General features: G+C 43.5%; 1 protein-coding gene across 1 annotated transcript in view; it reads right to left on the reverse strand.

The window, feature by feature from the left end:
• Positions 1 to 19,741, reverse strand: part of cbx1a (chromobox homolog 1a (HP1 beta homolog Drosophila)) — a 37,642-nt gene that overhangs the window by 14,455 nt on the left and 3,446 nt on the right. Inside the window, exons 2-7 of the mRNA XM_028600470.1 lie at positions 11,526 to 11,647; positions 10,779 to 10,911; positions 9,065 to 9,130; positions 8,009 to 8,136; positions 4,854 to 4,909; positions 479 to 756 (exon numbers count right to left, since the gene is read on the reverse strand). Coding sequence (XP_028456271.1) covers positions 479 to 756; positions 4,854 to 4,909; positions 8,009 to 8,136; positions 9,065 to 9,130; positions 10,779 to 10,911; positions 11,526 to 11,647 — 783 coding nt within the window. The remainder of the gene's footprint in view (positions 1 to 478; positions 757 to 4,853; positions 4,910 to 8,008; positions 8,137 to 9,064; positions 9,131 to 10,778; positions 10,912 to 11,525; positions 11,648 to 19,741) is intronic.

Consider the following 19,741-nt stretch of genomic DNA (forward strand, 5'->3'; position numbering starts at 1 on the left):
ATCTTGTCCCTGATGTCCGTGAGAAAGCTCTTTGGTCTTGCCCATGGTGGTGATGTTGGATGCTGGTTGTTTGGGTGTTGACAGGTGTCTTTTATACAGGTAACGAGGTGAGGCAGGTGTATTTGATGTAGATAATTGGTTCGGATTGGGGCTGTGTCTTAAAGAAAGACTAACTGGCTTGTAGGAGCCAGAATACTTGCTGTTTGTCCAGGGGGTCAAATACTTGTTTTTCCTCATCAGAAGGTTATCAATTTTAATAAATTCATATGATGTGATTTTCTGGAATTTTCTTTGGGATTCTGTCTTTCACTGTTAGAATGTACATATGATTAAAATTGATTATATATATATATATATATATATATATATATATATATATATATATATATATATATATATATATATATATATATATATATATATACCAAGAACACCAAGTATTAATTTATTAATTTTAATATTATAGACTCATACTTACTCTGAGAACCCCTTCCATTTCAGCAAAAACTCTACTCTTCCCTTCACGACTCTGCGGTCCAAAACCTTCTCCACCACATACTCCTCCTCTTCCTCCTCCTCGGCTGCTGCTGCTGCTGCTGGTCCCGCTGTGACGGCGGCTGCTGCTGGTGCTGGTGGTGCCGCTGCTGCTTCTGCAGCAGCAGCTGCAGGAGGTGCTGCTGCCGGCTGCTCCTCCTCCTCGGCCTTCTTGCCCTTCTTTCCTGCTACGGTCGCCAGCTTGACGTCTGCTGAGGGCGCCTTTGGTAGACCCAAGAGGGAAACATGCAGAGATAATGATACCAGGGTTAGAATAATATCTTAATAACTAATGGGAGGTGTGGGTGAATTATAGTTTTTGATCGTGCAACAAGGCAGGCCTGGTTGGTTCTTTCGGGGAATAATGGTACAAAGAACATGTTTAACGTTATTTTATATCTAACTGGGATGTTTGGGGACCGATTGTGGCATGATTGCTGCGGACGTAGTATTAAGGATGTCACGAGAACCGATATTCGTACCAAAACTCTGAAAAGGTGCCGGTACTCATTTTTTCCAGGTACCAGGGGATGCAATCCTTCCAGACCTCACAGGGGCAGTATATACGCCTAAGGGCCAGGACACATCAGGCTGATTATCGGCCGTGGGACAGTCTGGCGAAGTCAGTGCCTCAAATCTGTTCGGTGTGTCCCGTGCCGTCGTCCGTCTGTCGGCGTTCATTTTGGCCGACCTGACATGTTCGGTCGGCGGCAGGGCCGTCGGGACTCACCCGGAAATGACGAGCGGAATGAGGTGACTACAGTCTCTCAAAATATGACGAAAACCTTTGTTGAGCTAAAATGAAGACAGATTCAGCAACTGCATGGCCTATTTCTCGCTTAAAATGTTTTCAGAAACACGTTTCAGTGAACTATTTTAGCACAAAGAGATCGTATTCTGAACGGCCGCCATGACAGTCCAGGTCTGAATTTCCGGAAAAAACAAACCCATGTGACGCGTTCGTCCAATCAGCTGCCGGTTTTCATTTCTTGGGCGACATTACAGATTAGCGCCGCCTGCTGTTATAGAGATGTATTACGTCTCGTCTTTTTGGTCTGTTCTGTGGCAGTTTTTTGGACCTCGGGGACGCGACTGATCATATCGACGGGGTTTTCTGTAAACGGTCGGCCTTCGGCTATATGTGTCTACACCTTAACGTTAAAAATGTTCTAGACTGCTGCTAAATGCTGAAGAACACCGACCTGCACGGGAAAAACAGTGAACAGTGAATAGCCCCTCATCTCCCTGTATGGGTTGACCGCATTCAGCTTCTGGCTTTACCGTACATCTATGGCGGCGGCTTTCACGACTTCACCTGGAACTCCCAAACAGCAAGTGAGTCTATTTCTCTCTGCCGTTGTCTATCACAACCTAACGTGTGCTCTGATAGCGCTTGTTTTAACGGACCTCTATAACATCAGTTAACGGCAGAGAGAAACAGACCTAACTAAACATACTTCCCGTCTGGGAGTTCCAGGTGAACTCATGAAAGACGGTACCATACACTGGCTGTGTGGTGATGCCAGGCTTCAAAGCAACAGGTTGTGGGGTCCAGAAGACTGTAATTTTTGTAAGTCATGCTCTCTTTTCCCCCTCCACACCATAACAGAAAGTTGAAACTACAAGAAAACACTGAAAGAAGAGTGACACCCCCTCCCACCCCAATATTTAAATAAAAGGAATTAATGTTTCATGTATCATCATAAAGTATCATTTTCTTCCCTTTTTTCCCCACACACATTCACATTTTTACCGGTACCTGACAGGGTTTCCTCTAGAATTTTTTTCAGCAGTGCGGGGGCTTATCTTTAATGCAATATCTACATTGCCCATTATCAGCACCCATTCTTCCAATGTTCCAAAGGCACATTATGTTTACTAAATGTGATATTTTAAAAGGCTAACTGAGAAAACATTGGAGAACCCTCTTGCAATTATGTAAGCACATAATGTCATCTGAAAACTGCTGCCCTGATTAAAAAAAAATGCAACTGATCTCAGTTGGTATTCTCTCTATAATGGAGTGGAATGGAAATTTCTAAGTGGCCCCAAACTTGTGACCGGTAGTGTACATCAGGGACAAACTGAGTCAGTGGCCTACAGTGACGCAATGAAGAAAAAAAAAAAATGACATAGTAAAAACTTAATTTTATGATGACATTGATGATAAAGAAAGTATTTAATGCAGGATTGGTCTTATCTGGCTAACACCTGATCTGCTTAATAATTGAACTGATGGCCTATCAGGAGTAGGGCTGGGCGATATGTCTCGCGATAGACACGTAATCAATATCAATAGAAAATGTGGTCGATAAAACGTTCGATGACTTGTTTTTCTTCATCAGAAGAAACCAGAGGTTGTGAAGCAAGTTTGGTTGCATGAACGGCACTGAACGGCACCTAGCAACGTAGGGAGTGACACTCTAGCAGCCAATCATGTAACAGTATCAAGTTTGGTTGCGCCACATCGCTGTCTCGTGTTCTTCAATAACAGAACCGGCGTGGAGTGATAAGTGGAAAGTGAGTGCCGCAGCGAGGAAATTGTTGATAAAACAAAGTCAGTATGGCAGTTTTGGGGGATTTTATAAGTCTGACAGTAGTCAGACCAATGTCGTCAGACCAGAACTGGTAATACCATAAACTATTTTACCACTTTAGCCGCGCTCACACTTTGGAGCGCAGCCGTATTCGCCAGCAATGTCCAACAACATCTGCAGCTGCTACACGGCACAAACAGCAGACCGCCATGGAGAGGTACTCTGCATCAGCGCCTTACTAAACGCTACAAAGAAATAACGGAGGCAGACATGCTGAGCACTGTCCAGAAGCCAGGTTACCAACCTAGCACTAAACCTGCAGAAAATAGTTCTTTTCAGGTTTCTTATATTTAACATTTTGCACCATTTTATTACACTTTATTAAGCATTTCTTACTTATTCTTTAATTTTGCACCTTCATTTTAAGAGATAATTGTTAAGTGTTCATTGTGATTTTAGACTTATGTTTACATTTTAATTTGAGTGTTTTCCATGGTTGTGTTGACATTTCTGCTTTTATAACTGAGGGGATTATAATCAGAGGAATGTTAAGTTTAAAATAAAAATGTTTAAATTTAATATATTTTTCTCCATATCGCCCAGCCCTAATCAGGAGACTTCAAAGTCCTTCAATTTTTGATTGTAAAAAACTAAAAGACTCCTGTTAGACCTGCAGACTTCTATTCCAACCCAGATCAAAAGCCAAAGGGAAGCCATGTTAGGCCAGCCAGGGAGCAAAAAAGCTGAAACCCGAGTGTGCAGGGAAAGAAGGGGGAGGGGTCACCACCAGATAAGAGCTGAACCATTCAAAGAAAGGACTGGCTCTCACAAACACTATAAAGGTAGAATGAGTTGGATTTGTCTGTTGCAGTTTGTAAACACAACATTCAAAGTTGACCCCTCCTCCTCGGCTAAATTAAGTTTATGGTGCTCCGCAGCAACAGATTCACTCTCGTTTGGGAACAAGCATTGTCCGCTTGGCGTTTCACTTCGCTATATTTGCGGGGTTTTTTCGGCGCTGTGTCCGCCATTTTCATTGCTTCCTCTCGGATGCCTGCTTACGATCTGGCACCTGGTCGCTACGTTTTTATCGAGGCTGAAACCCAAAAACGCCACAAACACAGCAAAATAAGAAAATACAGGCACCGCCACTCACTTAGTGAGTCATACGTGATGATCGAGAGGGAGTACTATTGTCTATACATTGTCGTTTTTTTTAGGAAAAGCCTAACGTTACTCAATGTGCCGTTAACTGTTACATCTGTAGTGTGTCTGCTGAGCGGTTCTACGCCACACGCCGTTGACGTTAATGTGGTTTGGTAGCGGGGAAGAAAAACGCCCCCCCCACCCCCATGTATCCAGAACAAACGTGATTTGCACACTGCTTCCACAGAAGAAAAAAAAACACACTGCAGCAGCAGCAACTGCCCACACATGTGGGCCAATTAAACCCCAATTCTAGAATATAATGGTTGGTATGACTAACGTTACAAGTTGCAGTAACGGCACACAACGCCCATCTGCCCCGTCCAGTTTAATATGAGCAGCGTCGAAGCCAGCTGCACATCATTTTTCATAGCATGCCTGTGCAATGTGCATGCTGTACCTCGCGCGGTGCATTAGCTAAACAGTAAACGAATGCCAAAGTAGGCTCGGACGATTCCGTTTAATGTTATCTGTCGGCAATATGTTGCAATACACCAAAGCCTGGCGGCCACCCCCCTAAAACCACAGGGCAACATGGCTGGCGTGTTTCCCCCCTTGCAGCTAGCTGAGCCTTACCTTTACAGAGAATGCTTCGGAGCGCTTGTATGGGCTTACGGTAGGCCCGAGTGAAAACACGGGTTATTTGACCGTCTGTTGTAGGCGAGTAGCAAGCCCAAGACGCGCCAGTGGATACACACAACTACCCAAGGAGCGAGCGTGGCGTGGTTTGGGTCGACTTTCTCTCAATGTGCAACTGAATAACACAATAGCCTCAGCGTCGCTAACAACCAGCACCGATCCCGTTCTGCCCGCCAACAGCACTACCGGACGTTACGTCAGTGGATAGTATGGAAGGCAAGGTTTTGTGGGAGATGAAGTCTTTGCCCGTTACGACTGCAAATATTTCTAGATACGATACAGTAGGCTACACTGAGTTCAGCAAACTACAGGGTTCAAATAACCTATATACATAGGTGAGTAGCCTACAAAGTGTTTTATGTAGTGGAGTAAAAGTGTAAAATCAAAATTGAACCAGTTAAAATTGTGTTGAATTCAGTTATCTTCCACCTTTGGTAGGCCTACTGCAACAACTGGAGATGTGGGGTTTCAAGTGCCCTAAGCATAATTCATTTATGATGCCGCCCCCACCCCGAGGAAAAATCGTGTGTTTTTGCCAGTTGAACTTTTTATTACCAAACATATAACTCAATACCAATAACACAATAGTAGCGTCACAATGTAACACCTAAAAACAATAAGACAAAAAAGGAAAATCAAATTTGTAAACACAGTACACAGAAAAGCCCAAACATACATACACACAAGTATCGGGATGTAGGCCTACAAACTCTTCGTAGAAATGAAATAATCATCCATAAATACAAACTTAAAAGCAGAAGTATACAAGCAATCTTCTTCAACAAAGCAAAGATTTAGAAGCAGAAGTCACAATTTCACTACAACAGCTAAAACACACACATTCAAGTATTGAGAAGTGCATAATATTATCAAAATAAACCAAAGATATTTTATCTGTCCCTAAACTGCTGGTTGAGGGTGGTTGATCAGGGCTTGGTACTGTTGTGGAGTCTACAGATCTGCTGGCCGGCTGGGGTTGATGTGTGCCTGATCAGCATTGACTCTGCATTAATTTAGAAATACGAAGAAAAAGGATCAGTATAAAAAAAGAGACAAAATATTCAAACAAAGAATCTTATACCGAAATAAATTATAAACATTTAAAGCTGAAAGCATGCTGCCAAGGAGCTCTCCCCCTTTATTACTTATTTATCAACTATCTGATAAATCTAATCTAATCTAATATAAAAGCATAACAGAATGAGTTGCAATATTGCACACAATTCAACAATAATGTTTGCTTTATATCATTCATAATCACATTTTATATATCTTACCTACAGGAATAAAAGCAAAATGATACAGCTTACACAAGACTACATGTCTGAATCTTAAACATTATTTTACTATTTAATTGAATACAACTTCAATATGGTTACGAGAGCATTTTGTCTACCACAAAAGGTTTTTCTATTTCACCGGCAGATGTTGTCCATGCCTTTGCATCCTGACATGAATGCAATCAAAACGCCGGTTAATTTTGTCATGTAGCTTCTGTCACATTCAGATATAGCTAAGCTAGCTGTAGCAGTAACACTAAGGGCGTTTTCACACCTGTAGTTTGTTTGCTTTGGTCCGAATCAGTTGGTGAGTTAGTAAACTTGGAGCGATTTTCCCTCGGTCGGTTTGGTTTGGTTTGGTTTCACACATGGAAAAATCTAAGCGTACCAAAATGCGTCATTACAATTCAGGCAAGAACGTCCAGCTTTCTTATTGGTCTGATATGTCTGGGGGGGGCGAAGTAAATACAAGAAGAAGGTCCTGTGTCGGTTTAGTGGTCAAACCAGCTAATTTCATTAAAATGATCAGTCATTGTTTCGCAAGAGATGTTACTACATCTGTTCAAAACTCTTATTCGCTGATGGTGTTGGTTCACTGAACATCTAATGTGGTGTGCACATTTAAACACCGGATCCAGTGCCGTTCCAAGGTTTTATTGTTGTCAAGGCAGGGAAAGGTTAACACGGGTGGCAGGTAATTGGATGAATGGATGCATGGATGAGTGGATGATTTTATCTAAACAAATAAGCACATAAAGGATATGTCACAGATCTAAACAGTCTTGAACAATCAATCATTACTAAATAGGTTGGATACAGCTTGACTTACATCAGTAATGCATCCACAGTCTGCACTGCATCCACAATCTGTACTACGTTAAGCAGGATGTCACCCTGAAATCCAGCATAAATCAAACAAGATACATTCAACTTCAAGGTATAACATTCAATGTGACCAAATAAGGGTTATACAATGAAAAGGTCCATCGACTCACATCACTCCTCTCTTTGTTCTGCCTGGTTTGGTTGGAGGAAAAAGAGGGCCACAGGCCTGAAGGGCGGAGTTATATAGATTAGATAGGGGCGTGGTCGTAATGGTGATTGACAGTCCATGAATGAGGCAGGTCAGGTGGGAACTTGATATTTAACAGCCGCCCCTTCAAATGATGCATTTGAAATTACTAAACAAATAACAAGTTAGTCTTCACCATCAGGCTGAACTGATGATAGAATGACCAGTCGGGCCACTAGTCTCATTAACCTCTTGTCTTTCGATGTGACCTCCACTGTTCGGATCCTTCCATCCTGACTGGGTACAAGGCGTGACACTTTGCCCACGGGCCACAGTCCTAGGTAGTTGGGGGTCCATTATCAGTACTACGGTTCCTTTCTCCAGATTTTGAGTGTCCTTATGCCACTTATTTCGTACTTGTAAGGTGGGAAGGTAATTTTTGATGAAACAGGACCAAAAGCGATCGGCTAGTATCTGGCTATGCCTCCATCGTCTCCGTCCAAACAAGTTGGTATCTGCATAAACAGCCTGTGGAAGAGATGCGTCTCGCCGCCCCATGAGAAGGAGATTTGGGGTTATGGGGTCAGGGTCTGCTATGTCAGATGATACATATCCAAGTGGTTTGGAATTTAAGATTCCCTCTATCTCCACTAGCACAGTGTGTAAGACTTCCTCAAAAACAGTCTGACTTCCCACTGACACCCTGAGAGCAGCCTTAATGGACCTAATTTCCCTTTCCCACGTTCCCCCAAAGTGAGGGGCATTTGGAGGGTTAAAGTGGAACTGTATTTGCGATTTACTCAGCTGTTCTCTCAGGTGCGGATTCATGGTTGCGAATGCATCTCTCAGCTCTCTGTCTCCTCCTTTGAAGTTAGTGCCAGAGTCAGAAAGGAGCTCGTATGGACGTCCTCTACGTGCCACAAAACGTCTAAGGGACATAAGGAAACTGTCAGTATCAAGACCGTTCAATATGACTACATCTGGCTGTCATACACTTAAACAGTATCCCCCCTCGTTTCTTTATCCGGCGCCCCACTTTAACGGTAATGGGTCCGAAACAGTCCACTCCTGTAGACCAAAAAGGGTTTTTTTCTAGCCTCAACCTCGCAAGAGGCAAGTCTGCAATTTTTGGATAAACTGGTTTTGCCCGCCATCTTCTACATTCAGTGCATGACCACTGATGTTTTTTGACAGCTTGTCTACCTCGAAGGATCCAGTAGGCACGTCGGAGCTCAGCGAATACCCTATCCGGTCCTGGGTGAAGGAGTCGCTCGTCATAATCCCTAATCATGAGCTGTGTCAGATGATGTTTAGGGTCAAGCACTATGGGATGGATAGTATCAAGTTCAAGGTCTTTACTCCGTCGAAGTCTACCCCCCACTCTGATGACTTCTAGTGTTTCATCAAACTCAGGGGAGAGAGGTAACAGGCAACTATGTGGGGTAATGTCTTTACCAGTTTTGAGTGCCTGAAACTCCTGGGGGAAAGTCTCACTTTGAGCCTGTGATATTAGAGCAGTTTCTGCTTTGGATCTTGATAAACGAGTAGGTTCAGAATTTGCATGACAGGCCGATGTTTGCATTATGTGGTATGTGGCATCTACAAGATCTGTCCAGGTGTTGTAGTCTTTTGGATTAGGTAGATCAAATGGCTTAGTGGGTTGTGTGAGGCCGCAAAACAGGGCTTTTCTCAACTCTGTGCTTAACTCTTTGGCAGGTGCAGGACAGACAGGCCATTGATCAGGAGAAAGGTGAAGGAACGCAGGACCTCTATGCCATCGATATGTAGTTGTTAGGTCTTTCAGTGGCTTGCCTCTGGTTATATCATCAGCAGAGTTTTGCTTTGTGTCCACATACCTCCATTCATTGGCTGAGGTCAGTTCAAGAATCTCCACTATCCTGTTAGCTACAAAGGCCTTGTACCTGCAGGACTCAGAGGAAAGCCATGTTAGTACCACAGTGGAATCAGACCACAGGACAGTTCTGTCAATAGGAACTGTCAGTTCAGCTTTGATCAGTTTGCTTAGCTGTGCTCCAGTCAGGGCTGCAGATAATTCTAGGCGGGGTATCGTCAGTTGCTTCAAAGGAGCTACACGTGATCTGGCCATTACGAATGAGACGTTAGTCTCTCCACTCTGGTTTGTTGTTTTCATGTATGCCACTGAGCCATATGCTCTTTCTGACGCATCACAGAAAACGTGTAGTTCTCTGTCAGTTACACTGCAAGGAACTTGGGGGTTATTGCCATCATACCACCTGGGGATGGAGATGTGCGCCAGGTTTGGGAGTTCACTCTCCCATTCATCCCAGGCGTGTTGCAGGTCACCAGTGGGTGTTGGCTGATCCCACTGCTTATTACTTAGCCAGAGCTGCTGAAGCAGGACCTTTGCTCTAGTGGTGAATGGGGTAATGTTACCTAGGGGGTCGTATTGTGAGGCAAGCACTTTGTAGACATTTCCCATGGTTAAGGTTTGGTAGGAAACCGGTCTATATCTATAGCCCAACGTATCATAAACACAATGCCAGCTTAGCCCTAATGCACCCTCCACAGGATCTGTACGGTTTTGATTCAGCCAGAGTTCAGTGCTATCTGATCTGGCGGCTGATGGGAGGTGGTCAACTACAGATGGAAAGTTACTTGCCCATTGCCTAATGTCGAATCCACCAGCGGACAACAGAGCCCTTATCTTGAGAAGGAGCTCTTTAGCTTTGTTTGGGCAGGGGAGTGATCTGAGGCAATTATCCACATAAAATGACTCAAGAACAGTTTCAACCACATCCTCGTTGCTTTCCCTGTGATCCTGCACATGTTTTTGAACAGCATATGTTGCGCAACAGGGGCTACATGTGGTACCGAATGGGAGCACTTGCCATTCATAGACAGTTGGTGTCTCATCGCGCTTCATGTCACGCCATAAGAACCTGAGAAGCGGTTTGTCCTCTGATAGGAGCCTCACTTGATGGAACATTCCTTTTATATCTCCACTCATAGCAACCCTGTGTTGGCGGAAACGGAGCAAAACACCAAGTAGTGATGGGCCTAGAATGGGGCCGGGAAGGAGCTGGTCATTAAGTGATTGGCCTTGATAGGTGAAGGAACAGTTGAATACGACATGGTGTTTGTCATTATGCTTGACTAGGTGATGGGGGATATACCAGGATTCTTGGGATTCAGCAATTTGTCCTGCATCGACTTCCTCAATGTAACCGGCATACTTTAGTTTTTTGATCTCATTAGTGTAGATGTCAGCCAATCCAGGGTTTTTCTCCAGTTTACGCTCAGATCTACGAAGAAAGGGCATTACAGATTGGAGTGGTGCATTTAGCTCAGGTGCAGCTTTCCTTCTCAACAAAGGGGTTGTGTAACGTTCAGTTCCATCTGTGTTTACTCGTAAGGTCTTTGCCTGCAAAAGATCCATGGCCTCCTTATCCTGCTTTGATCTAGTGATCAATTTCTCATTTCTGAAGGGGAAGATATCAGCTTGCCACAGTTTCTCTACATGGTGTTTCAGCTCAGTGTAACAGTTGGCTTGTGATGTGAAGAGGCAGTGAGCAGAGTCAGATAACTCACCAAGGGAAGTAGGTCCTTGTAGAGCCCATCCAAGCCTTGTCTTCACCACAGCTGGTGATCCCTTTGGACCACATTGGACTCTCTTGATAGGTGTGATGAGGAATGGATTGTCTGATCCGATCAGGATATATGGCTGAAGTTTTGAGAAGGAGCTCAACGGGAGACCATGTAAATGTGGATAGCGTTTTTTTCAAGTTTATCAATAGGGTAACTCTGCTCAACAAACATGATCTTGTCAGAGGTAAAAGCACCATCAATTGCAAATTGTCTCTCTGGAGGTTTACGGTTCTTCCTTCCAATGTTTCTGTCTGCTGTCTCACTGTGTGCAACTCAAGTTTTTCTGTCTCTCCCTCCAAACCAAGGTACTTAGCAGCACCTGGTAGCAGCATTGTACGTTCTGAGCCATCATCTAAAATGGCATAGGTATTGAATGTCTTATTCCTGTTGCAAAGTCTAACTTTGACTACTTTAAGCAGTACTTTGGGTGACATGCTCTGTGGGTTCATGTACAACACTCTAGATGCGCTTTTCTTTCTAATAACATAATGTAATATGCCTAGGTGCTGACCATTACATCTGGGGCACGGTTTTCTCAAAGTGCAATCTGCTGCTTTATGAGTTCTACTACATTTCCAACATCTGTTGTGTTCCCTCAACCATTTTACTACTTTATCTGCACTCAAGACTTTGAAGCTTTCACAGTGAGTCAGGTAGTGGGAGGTTGACTGACAATATACACATGGGTACCTCCTTTGGGATTGTGGCTGATGTCCGGATCCATTGTGTCCGTGTGGAGACTTCCGATCAGCCCCGTGGAGAATGGTAGCTGAAGGAGACCTGAATCTTTGGTTTGTATCCTTCCTTTGGGCCTGAGGAGCACCAATACGAAGGGTAGTGGCCTGCGCTACAACAGCTTGACATTCCGCCTCACCCTCAAGCCATGCAGAGAAGTCCACTAAGTCGTAATGAGCATTAGGAAAGGCTAAGCGGGCATGTCTAGCAAAGCTAGAAACTAGCTCTGCAGGGAGTTTACTCAACAACCGCTGAACATGTGAAGCACAGGCCAGTTCAGCAGCACTTTCTCCTGATCTGAGGGATTGTAGCATGCCCATTAATGACCTCACTCTAACTGCAAAACTTTGGAACCCTTCTGCATCCCCATGAGCCAGTTTAGGGAGATCTAATATGGTCTGGATCTCTCTGAGGGCCAATTGATGAGGTTGGCCATATTGTCGCTCCAAGGCCGCCAGTGCCATGGAGAAAGGTCGTGGATCATGGGCATATGAAAGGGCAATATGGCGTGCAGAGGGAAGGTGTAGATGGTCCAATAGGATATGAAATTTATACAATTCTGGTTCATCTTGTAGAAGGTTTATAAAGGCCATTTTCAACATGATAAACTCATGAGGGTCATTGTGAATGAAATAAGGGAATGAAGGTCCCTCTACTCTCGATGGATACCTTGAAGCCTGCTGTACAGGAGCCACAGGTGCTGAAAAGCTTGGGCCAGGGGGAATTCCAGTAAACCGTGGGGCATATGGCACTGGAAGTGGCCGGGACGTACAGTAAGGTATTGGGGTTGAGACTGCTGTACAGGTTGCTGAGTCACATGCTGAAACTGGTATGGCTCTACATATCTAGGATAGTAAGCAGATGACTGTAAACTGGTTGATGTCACCTGAGTTCTAGGATGGGGAAAGAGTGATTGACCGTGAGGGCCGTAGCTGTTAGCTGGGCTAACCCCCTGTGATGGTACTGGGATGTATATTTGGTGGGATGAGTCATGGGCAGAAGAGGTTGGTGGCATATGGTCTGTTTGCACTTGTATAGGACTCTGATGTATTTGTGGGGATAAAGGAGGCTGAATGACAGGCATATGCCCATGAGCTGATGAGGTTAAAGGTAACAGACCCGAGTGTTCCTGCCGTGGAAGCTCTGGACCATGTCTTGCGTAGGAGGTTGGAGCAGGTCTGTTATGCTTACATTCCATAAGGAAAGAGGGCCTAGGGACGTAAGGATAAATGGTTTGGGCTGATTGGGACACTTTTCCGGGGTTTACAGGTATTGCCTCAGACAGCTGCTGGTTAGGCTCAGATTGGGCTCTGTTCTGGTCCTCAGTACCAATCAGTGGCTCTGCCTCCGAGTCCTCCTCTGAGTAGCTCAGTTGTTCATACTGTTGAACTCTACCTACTAATTCTTTAACCATAGCCTTTAATTGTGATACCTCCTGACGTAATAGAATTGTCTCTGAAGTCGCTGACGACACATGTTCTGCACACTCTGTTATGGGTCTGGATGGTCTGCCATAGACCTCGGTTTGGTAGTCTTGTAGATATGTAGGAGGCACACTCCCCCTGCGTGGCCTTCCTCCTCCTCCATGCTGCCCCTCTTCTCCAGCTGAAACAGCTTCTGGGTCCGTCATCCTACATAGATGTTCTTCCGGCTCGAAGGACCATGTTCAAAACTCTTATTCGCTGATGGTGTTGGTTCACTGAACATCTAATGTGGTGTGCACATTTAAACACCGGATCCAGTGCCGTTCCAAGGTTTTATTGTTGTCAAGGCAGGGAAAGGTTAACACGGGTGGCAGGTAATTGGATGAATGGATGCATAGATGAGTGGATGATTTTATCTAAACAAATAAGCACATAAAGGATATGTCACAGATCTAAACAGTCTTGAACAATCAATCATTACTAAATAGGTTGGATACAGCTTGACTTACATCAGTAATGCATCCACAGTCTGCACTGCATCCACAATCTGTACTACGTTAAGCAGGATGTCACCCTGAAATCCAGCATAAATCAAACAAGATACATTCAACTTCAAGGTATAACATTCAATATGACCAAATAAGGGTTATACAATGAAAAGGTCCATCGACTCACATCACTCCTCTCTTTGTTCTGCCTGGTTTGTTTGGAGGAAAAAGAGGGCCACAGGCCTGAAGGGCGGAGTTATATAGATTAGATAGGGGCGTGGTCATAATGGTGATTGACAGTCCATGAATGAGGCAGGTCAGGTGGGAACTTGATATTTAACAACATCTGCTCTGGTCACCGAGACTTCGCACCGCTCTGCCGGCGTCTGTCTCCAATTTTTGAGGACGCTGGTTTTACCACGGAGATATGAATGACAGACGGCAAGCTTGATTGCAGTCTATTTTTGTGATAGAAACACTGCAAGCTGCTACAGTTTGCTGCGCTGCTGCATCGCAGATTGCTAAACACGCCTGACTACAGGAGACATTAGCTCAGACTTGCAGAGTACATATTAGTTGGTGTGGTACGAATACGGATCACGTTCTCACCACAAAGAAACTGCTCCAGAGTTCGATTGAAAGCGTACCGAGACCACCTCTTCAAGCAGGTCTTGGTATGCTTGTTTGGTCCGCTTTTGGTACGCACCAGAGTTTGATGGCCACGTTCTCACCTGCCCAAACAAACCGCACCAGTGGGGCAAACAAACTCTAGTTCGATTCAACCGAACTAAAGGCTGTCGGTGTGAAAACGCCCTAAAAGTCTGAGTTCTTCAGACTTCACATTATCGAGAGCCATTTTCTGTCCCACTGCATATCCGACACCTCACCTAATTTGTGTGAGAGACTGTAGCCTACATACAGTCTACATTCTGCTGAATTCTACTGAAAGACAATCCTAAAGATGGTCGTGGGTTTATTATGCATTGCAAACGCCAAAATATGCGTTCTCAAATGACACTATGCTAGGTAAACTTTGCTAAATACCTGGCTAAAGACTATTAATCACACGCTACACGGTAATAAATGGTCTGAATGAAAGAGGAATTGTTAGCCTACCTTGTGCACTGACTGCTAACTGTTATTGAGAAAGTATTGACCACCATCACATCAAAATTAACCACAAACTACTGCGCAATATCTAAAGTATAGTACAGTTACTTTTAAAATGCATAGATAATGTTTAACAGTAAAATCTCAACTTAGCTTGCACCTAAGTTATAACATATTTGAGTTTGCTGACATTAGCAATAACGTCAGCTAGGTCAAGGTGTATGCATGGGCTAACCATTACATTAGCAGCACATTTCCCGTGTTTAAGAATTATTAAACATGGACTTACCTGCAAGTCATGTACAGTGAGTGTGTGTGTGTGTGTGTGTGTGTGTGTGTGTGTGTGTGTGTGTGTGTGTGTGTGTGTGTGTGCGTGCGTGCGTGCGTGCGTGTGTCATGGATGTATTAAAAGAACGGTGTGTGTTTTTGGGGGTGCTAAGCACCGGGAAAAGCTGCAAAATTGCCTGAGGAAGGAACTTGTTGTGGTGGAACACGTGTAGGCCTATGTTCAAAAGTTGTGCAACAGAAAACTCAGATTGGACAGATAGTCTAGCTAGCTGTCTGGATTTACCCTGCAGAGATCTGAGGAGAGGTTAACCATAATCATCACAAATCCACCAGAGCTTAAAATTTCAACACAAACAAAACAGAAGGTAACAGCCATCCGGCTGAAAAGAGTGAAATCCGGCGGAATTTCCGTAGGGGAAAGGGAGCAATCCCGGAAGTGGAACATCATGGATATAGACTACTTGGACTTAAAAAATGTGCAACACAAGAAAGTCTTCAGTGTCTCCAAGAACGTTTCCAATTTGCAATTTGTTGTGCACATCCATGTAGTTGCTGTGTGTGCCTTATTTGCACAATTAAAGTATTTTTCTGGAGCATCCAGCTATTGTGCGACTTCACTCACTGACTCCAAACTGTGATAGAAGATCCCAACCTGATCCCAACCTACCTACCTGATGTCCATTTGTGTAACATTTAACTTGTTTTCCTGTGCATTCATGAGGCATGTTGAATGGATGAATTATTACTCAAAATTGACACCTATGCAAAAACAGTACATAAACAATAACTACAGAGCATGCTTCCATTTTGGTAAAATTGTCTCACCCTGAGGAACAACTGGGTCTTTAGTTTCACACAGGTCAAGCATCTCAGTACAACTGCTTCCAACACTTCTGGCGTATACACACACACACACACGGTGGTGTGCGGCTCACCTCTCATTTAGCCTACTCTGCCCATGCATTAAAACGAAAGAAACGGGGGCGACCTCTAGCTCACAGCGTGCGCCCCATGTAGGCTGAGGCCTTTTCAGCGGCACAGGTTTTCGAATCTGACCTGCGGCCCTTTGCTGCGTGTCACCCCCCATCTCTCCCTTTCCTGTCAATCCACAGTCTCTCACTCTGAAATAAAAGGGAAAAAAGCCCTCCCCCAAAAAAATCTTTGACAACATCTGCCCTGTACTGAGGAAGTAAATCAGCTGATTGATGGGTGGTAGTGGATGTAAAAGCCTGTGTCGTGCCAATACATTTTGAAACAACAGCCAATGAGGAAACACTAACCCTCATTAGAGATGTTCCGATACCGATACTGGTATGGTAATACTGCCTAAAACGCTTATATTGGTATTGGGAAGTACTGGAGTTTATGCACCGATCCGATACCACGTAATAAAGCCCTAAAGAAAATCTACGTTAAAGTAGTTTATTTATTTTCTTTTTCCGTTATAACTGACTGTCAAACTGGATGATAAAAGAAAGTGTTTAAAGGTCCCATGACATGGTGCTCTTTGGATGCTTTTATATAGACCTTAGTGGTCCCCTAATACTGTATCTAAAGTCTCTTTTATATAGACCTTAGTGGTCCCCTAATACTGTATCTGAAGTCTCTTTTATATAGACCTTAGTGGTCCCCTAATACTGTATCTGAAGTCTCTTTTATATAGACCTTAGTGGTCCCCTAATACTGTATCTGAAGTCTCTTTTATATAGGCCTTAGTGGTCCCCTAATACTGTATCTGAAGTCTCTTTTATATAGACCTTAGTGGTCCCCTAATAACTGTATCTGAAGTCTCTTTTATATAGACCTTAGTGGTCCCCTTATACTGTGTCTGAAGTCTCTTTTAAATATACCTTAGTGGTCCCCTTATACTGTGTCTGAAGTCTCTTTTATATAGACCTTAGTGGTCCCCTAATACTATATCTGAAGTCTCTTTTATATAGACCTTAGTGGTCCCCTAATACTGTATCTGAAGTCTCTTTTATATAGGCCTTAGTGGTCCCCTAATACTGTATCTGAAGTCTCTTTCCCGAAATTCAGCCTTGGTGCAGAATTACAGCAACTAGAGCCAGTCCCACAATGAGCTTTCCTTAGTATGTGCCATTTCTGTGTCTGTAGCTATTGTCATAAAGAATAATGTATTGTCATAAAGTGAAACTTTCATGCCATGGGACCTTTAAAGAGAAATTTCACTTTATGAGGTTTTTTAACAATATGTGTCCCCCCAGCCTGCCTATGGTCCCCCAGTGGCTAGAAATGGTGATAGGTGTAAACCGAGCCCTGGGTATCCTGCTCTGCCTTTGAGAAAATGAAAGCTCAGATGGGCCGATCTGGAATCTTCTCCTTATGAGGTCATAAGGAGCAAGGTTAACCCCCCTTTCTCTGCTTTGCCCGCCCAGAGAATTTGACCCACCCATGAGAGAGAGACATCATGGCTTTCAAACAAGCAAAGTGGCAGTTGGTCAAGGCCTCACCCCCACCCTCCACCTTGCCCCCCCTCTCCTCCTCAATAGCTACAGACACAGAAATGGCACATCCTAAGGAAAGCTCATTGTGGGACTGGCTCTAGTGGCTGTAATTCTGCACCAAGGCTGAATTTTGGGAAAGACACTTCAGATACAGTATTAGGGGACCACTAAGGTCTATATAAAAGAGACTTCAGATACAGTATTAGGGGACCACTAAGGTCTATATAAAAGAGACTTCAGATACAGTATTAGGGGACCACTAAGGTCTATATAAAAGAGACTTCAGATACAGTATTAGGGGACCACTAAGGTCTATATAAAAGAGACTTCAGATACAGTATTAGGGGACCACTAAGGTCTATATAAAAGAGACTTCAGATACAGTATTAGGGGACCACTAAGGCCTAAATAAAAGAGACTTCAGATACAGTATTAGGGGACCACTTAGGTCTATATAAAAGAGACTTCAGATACAGTATTAGGGGACCACTAAGGTCTATATAAAAGAGACTTCAGATACAGTATTAGGGGACCACTAAGGCCTATATAAAAATAAGTTTTTTTCATTATCTTGATATATGTATTTTTCTTCGTCATAAAACAGCTGGTAATACAAACTTAACACTTCCTGTATCTGTTTCAAATTAAAAGCCCTCCAGCGTTTCAGTAAACATAGTCTGGATCAACGATAATCGCCGGAACAGCCGGTGTGTTGCCGTTGTCTAAATGCGTTCTTTTCGGGAAACAACAACGAACTTCGAGCTAGCCATGTATCCAGCTAATTTATAGCTCATGTCACTGTATTGTGTGAACAGTTAACTTCATTTAATATAGTATGTGGCATTTTCTTCCATCTTTATTTTACCTGATAATGCGCTAAAAGGGGTCCCGCAAACTAAAGCCTCTCTTTGCGGAAACATATTGTCTACAGTCTCTGTCCATTCCAAAGTAGGACTGCACCCCCCTAATTCAGGATTTCCACATTACAGATGTTAAATATGAATCTGATTTATTTTTATTATAAGTGTTTGCACACACACACACACACACACACACACACACACACACACACACACACACACACACACACACACACACACATATATATACTACTGAAACGCTCTCGTATACACTTCTGAAAAGCTCTCATATACACTATTGAAAGTAAAATCCTAGCATTTCAGTAGTGTAAATCAGTGTTTCAGTAGTGTAAATGAAAGCATTTCAGTTGAGAAATACACATTTCAATTTTTTTATATTTTGTGCATTTTTCTTGATAATCAAGCAAGTAGACTCCTGATTCCATTATATTTCAATCGCAGTATTGTAAATCGCAATACCACTTTTTCTCCAAATCCTGCAGCCCTAGTCTGAACAGGTCTTTATGGCAGGGCTAATCATGATTAGTGGCAGCTGTTTGCCTGACTCCTGCTCACCTGTCCCCACTCCTGCAATTAAACACACACACACACACACACACACACACACACACACACACACACACACACACACACACACACACACACACACACACACACACACACACACACACACACACACACACACACACACACACACACACACACACACACACACACACACACGAGGGAGAGAAAGAGAAAGAGAGAGACTGTTGGCTTGGTGGAAATGGAGACAGAGCTGGAGGGTGTGACTGATACAGCCTGGCAGTGCCCCAGGGTTCAATTCCAGGAACATGTTATTTTCTTTTTACTTGCAGTAATTCCGGTCTTCGGTCACTTCATGTGCAGACGTGGTGTTACATTTCAGCAGATGTGAAAGAATAAATGGATGGCTCAAGTGTCTTAGCATCACAGCAAGAAGGTCAGGGTTCGATCCCTAGTCCAGACAAGGCCTTTCTGTGTGGAGTTTGCATTTTCTCATTCTCATTTCTCATTCATTGTCTGCGTGGGCCCACGCTGGGTGCTCTGGTTTCCTCCCACCATCATTTATTCAATTAAATGCTATAAAACAGAGATTGTTATTATTGGCCCCTGCTTTCAAAGATCAAGCCATAAATTGGTTACATTATTAACAACGTGGGAAAAAATTAAGGCGTATTTCTTGATTCTCACCCAGGTTTTGAATATCATAGATTTAATCATCTGATAAATATGTCAGAGATTTGACCAGTTTGGAGTTTTAAAGATGCAGAAGTTGTGCTACACACCTTTGTTTCCTCACAACTGGTCTAGTGCAATGTATAAACCAGAAATCACTCAACAGGCTCAAAGTAGTACAAAATCTACTTCTTGTTCCACCAGATGGTATCGTGCCAAATCATTATCTTCTTTTAAACATCTTCTATGAATTTGAATCCATTACTATTAATATTTGCATGTCTTTAATGCCTGGCATGATATCTTATGTTTTTGTCA

The sequence above is a fragment of the Perca flavescens genome, chromosome 15, assembly GCF_004354835.1.
Source record: "Perca flavescens isolate YP-PL-M2 chromosome 15, PFLA_1.0, whole genome shotgun sequence".
Taxonomy (NCBI): domain Eukaryota; kingdom Metazoa; phylum Chordata; class Actinopteri; order Perciformes; family Percidae; genus Perca; species Perca flavescens.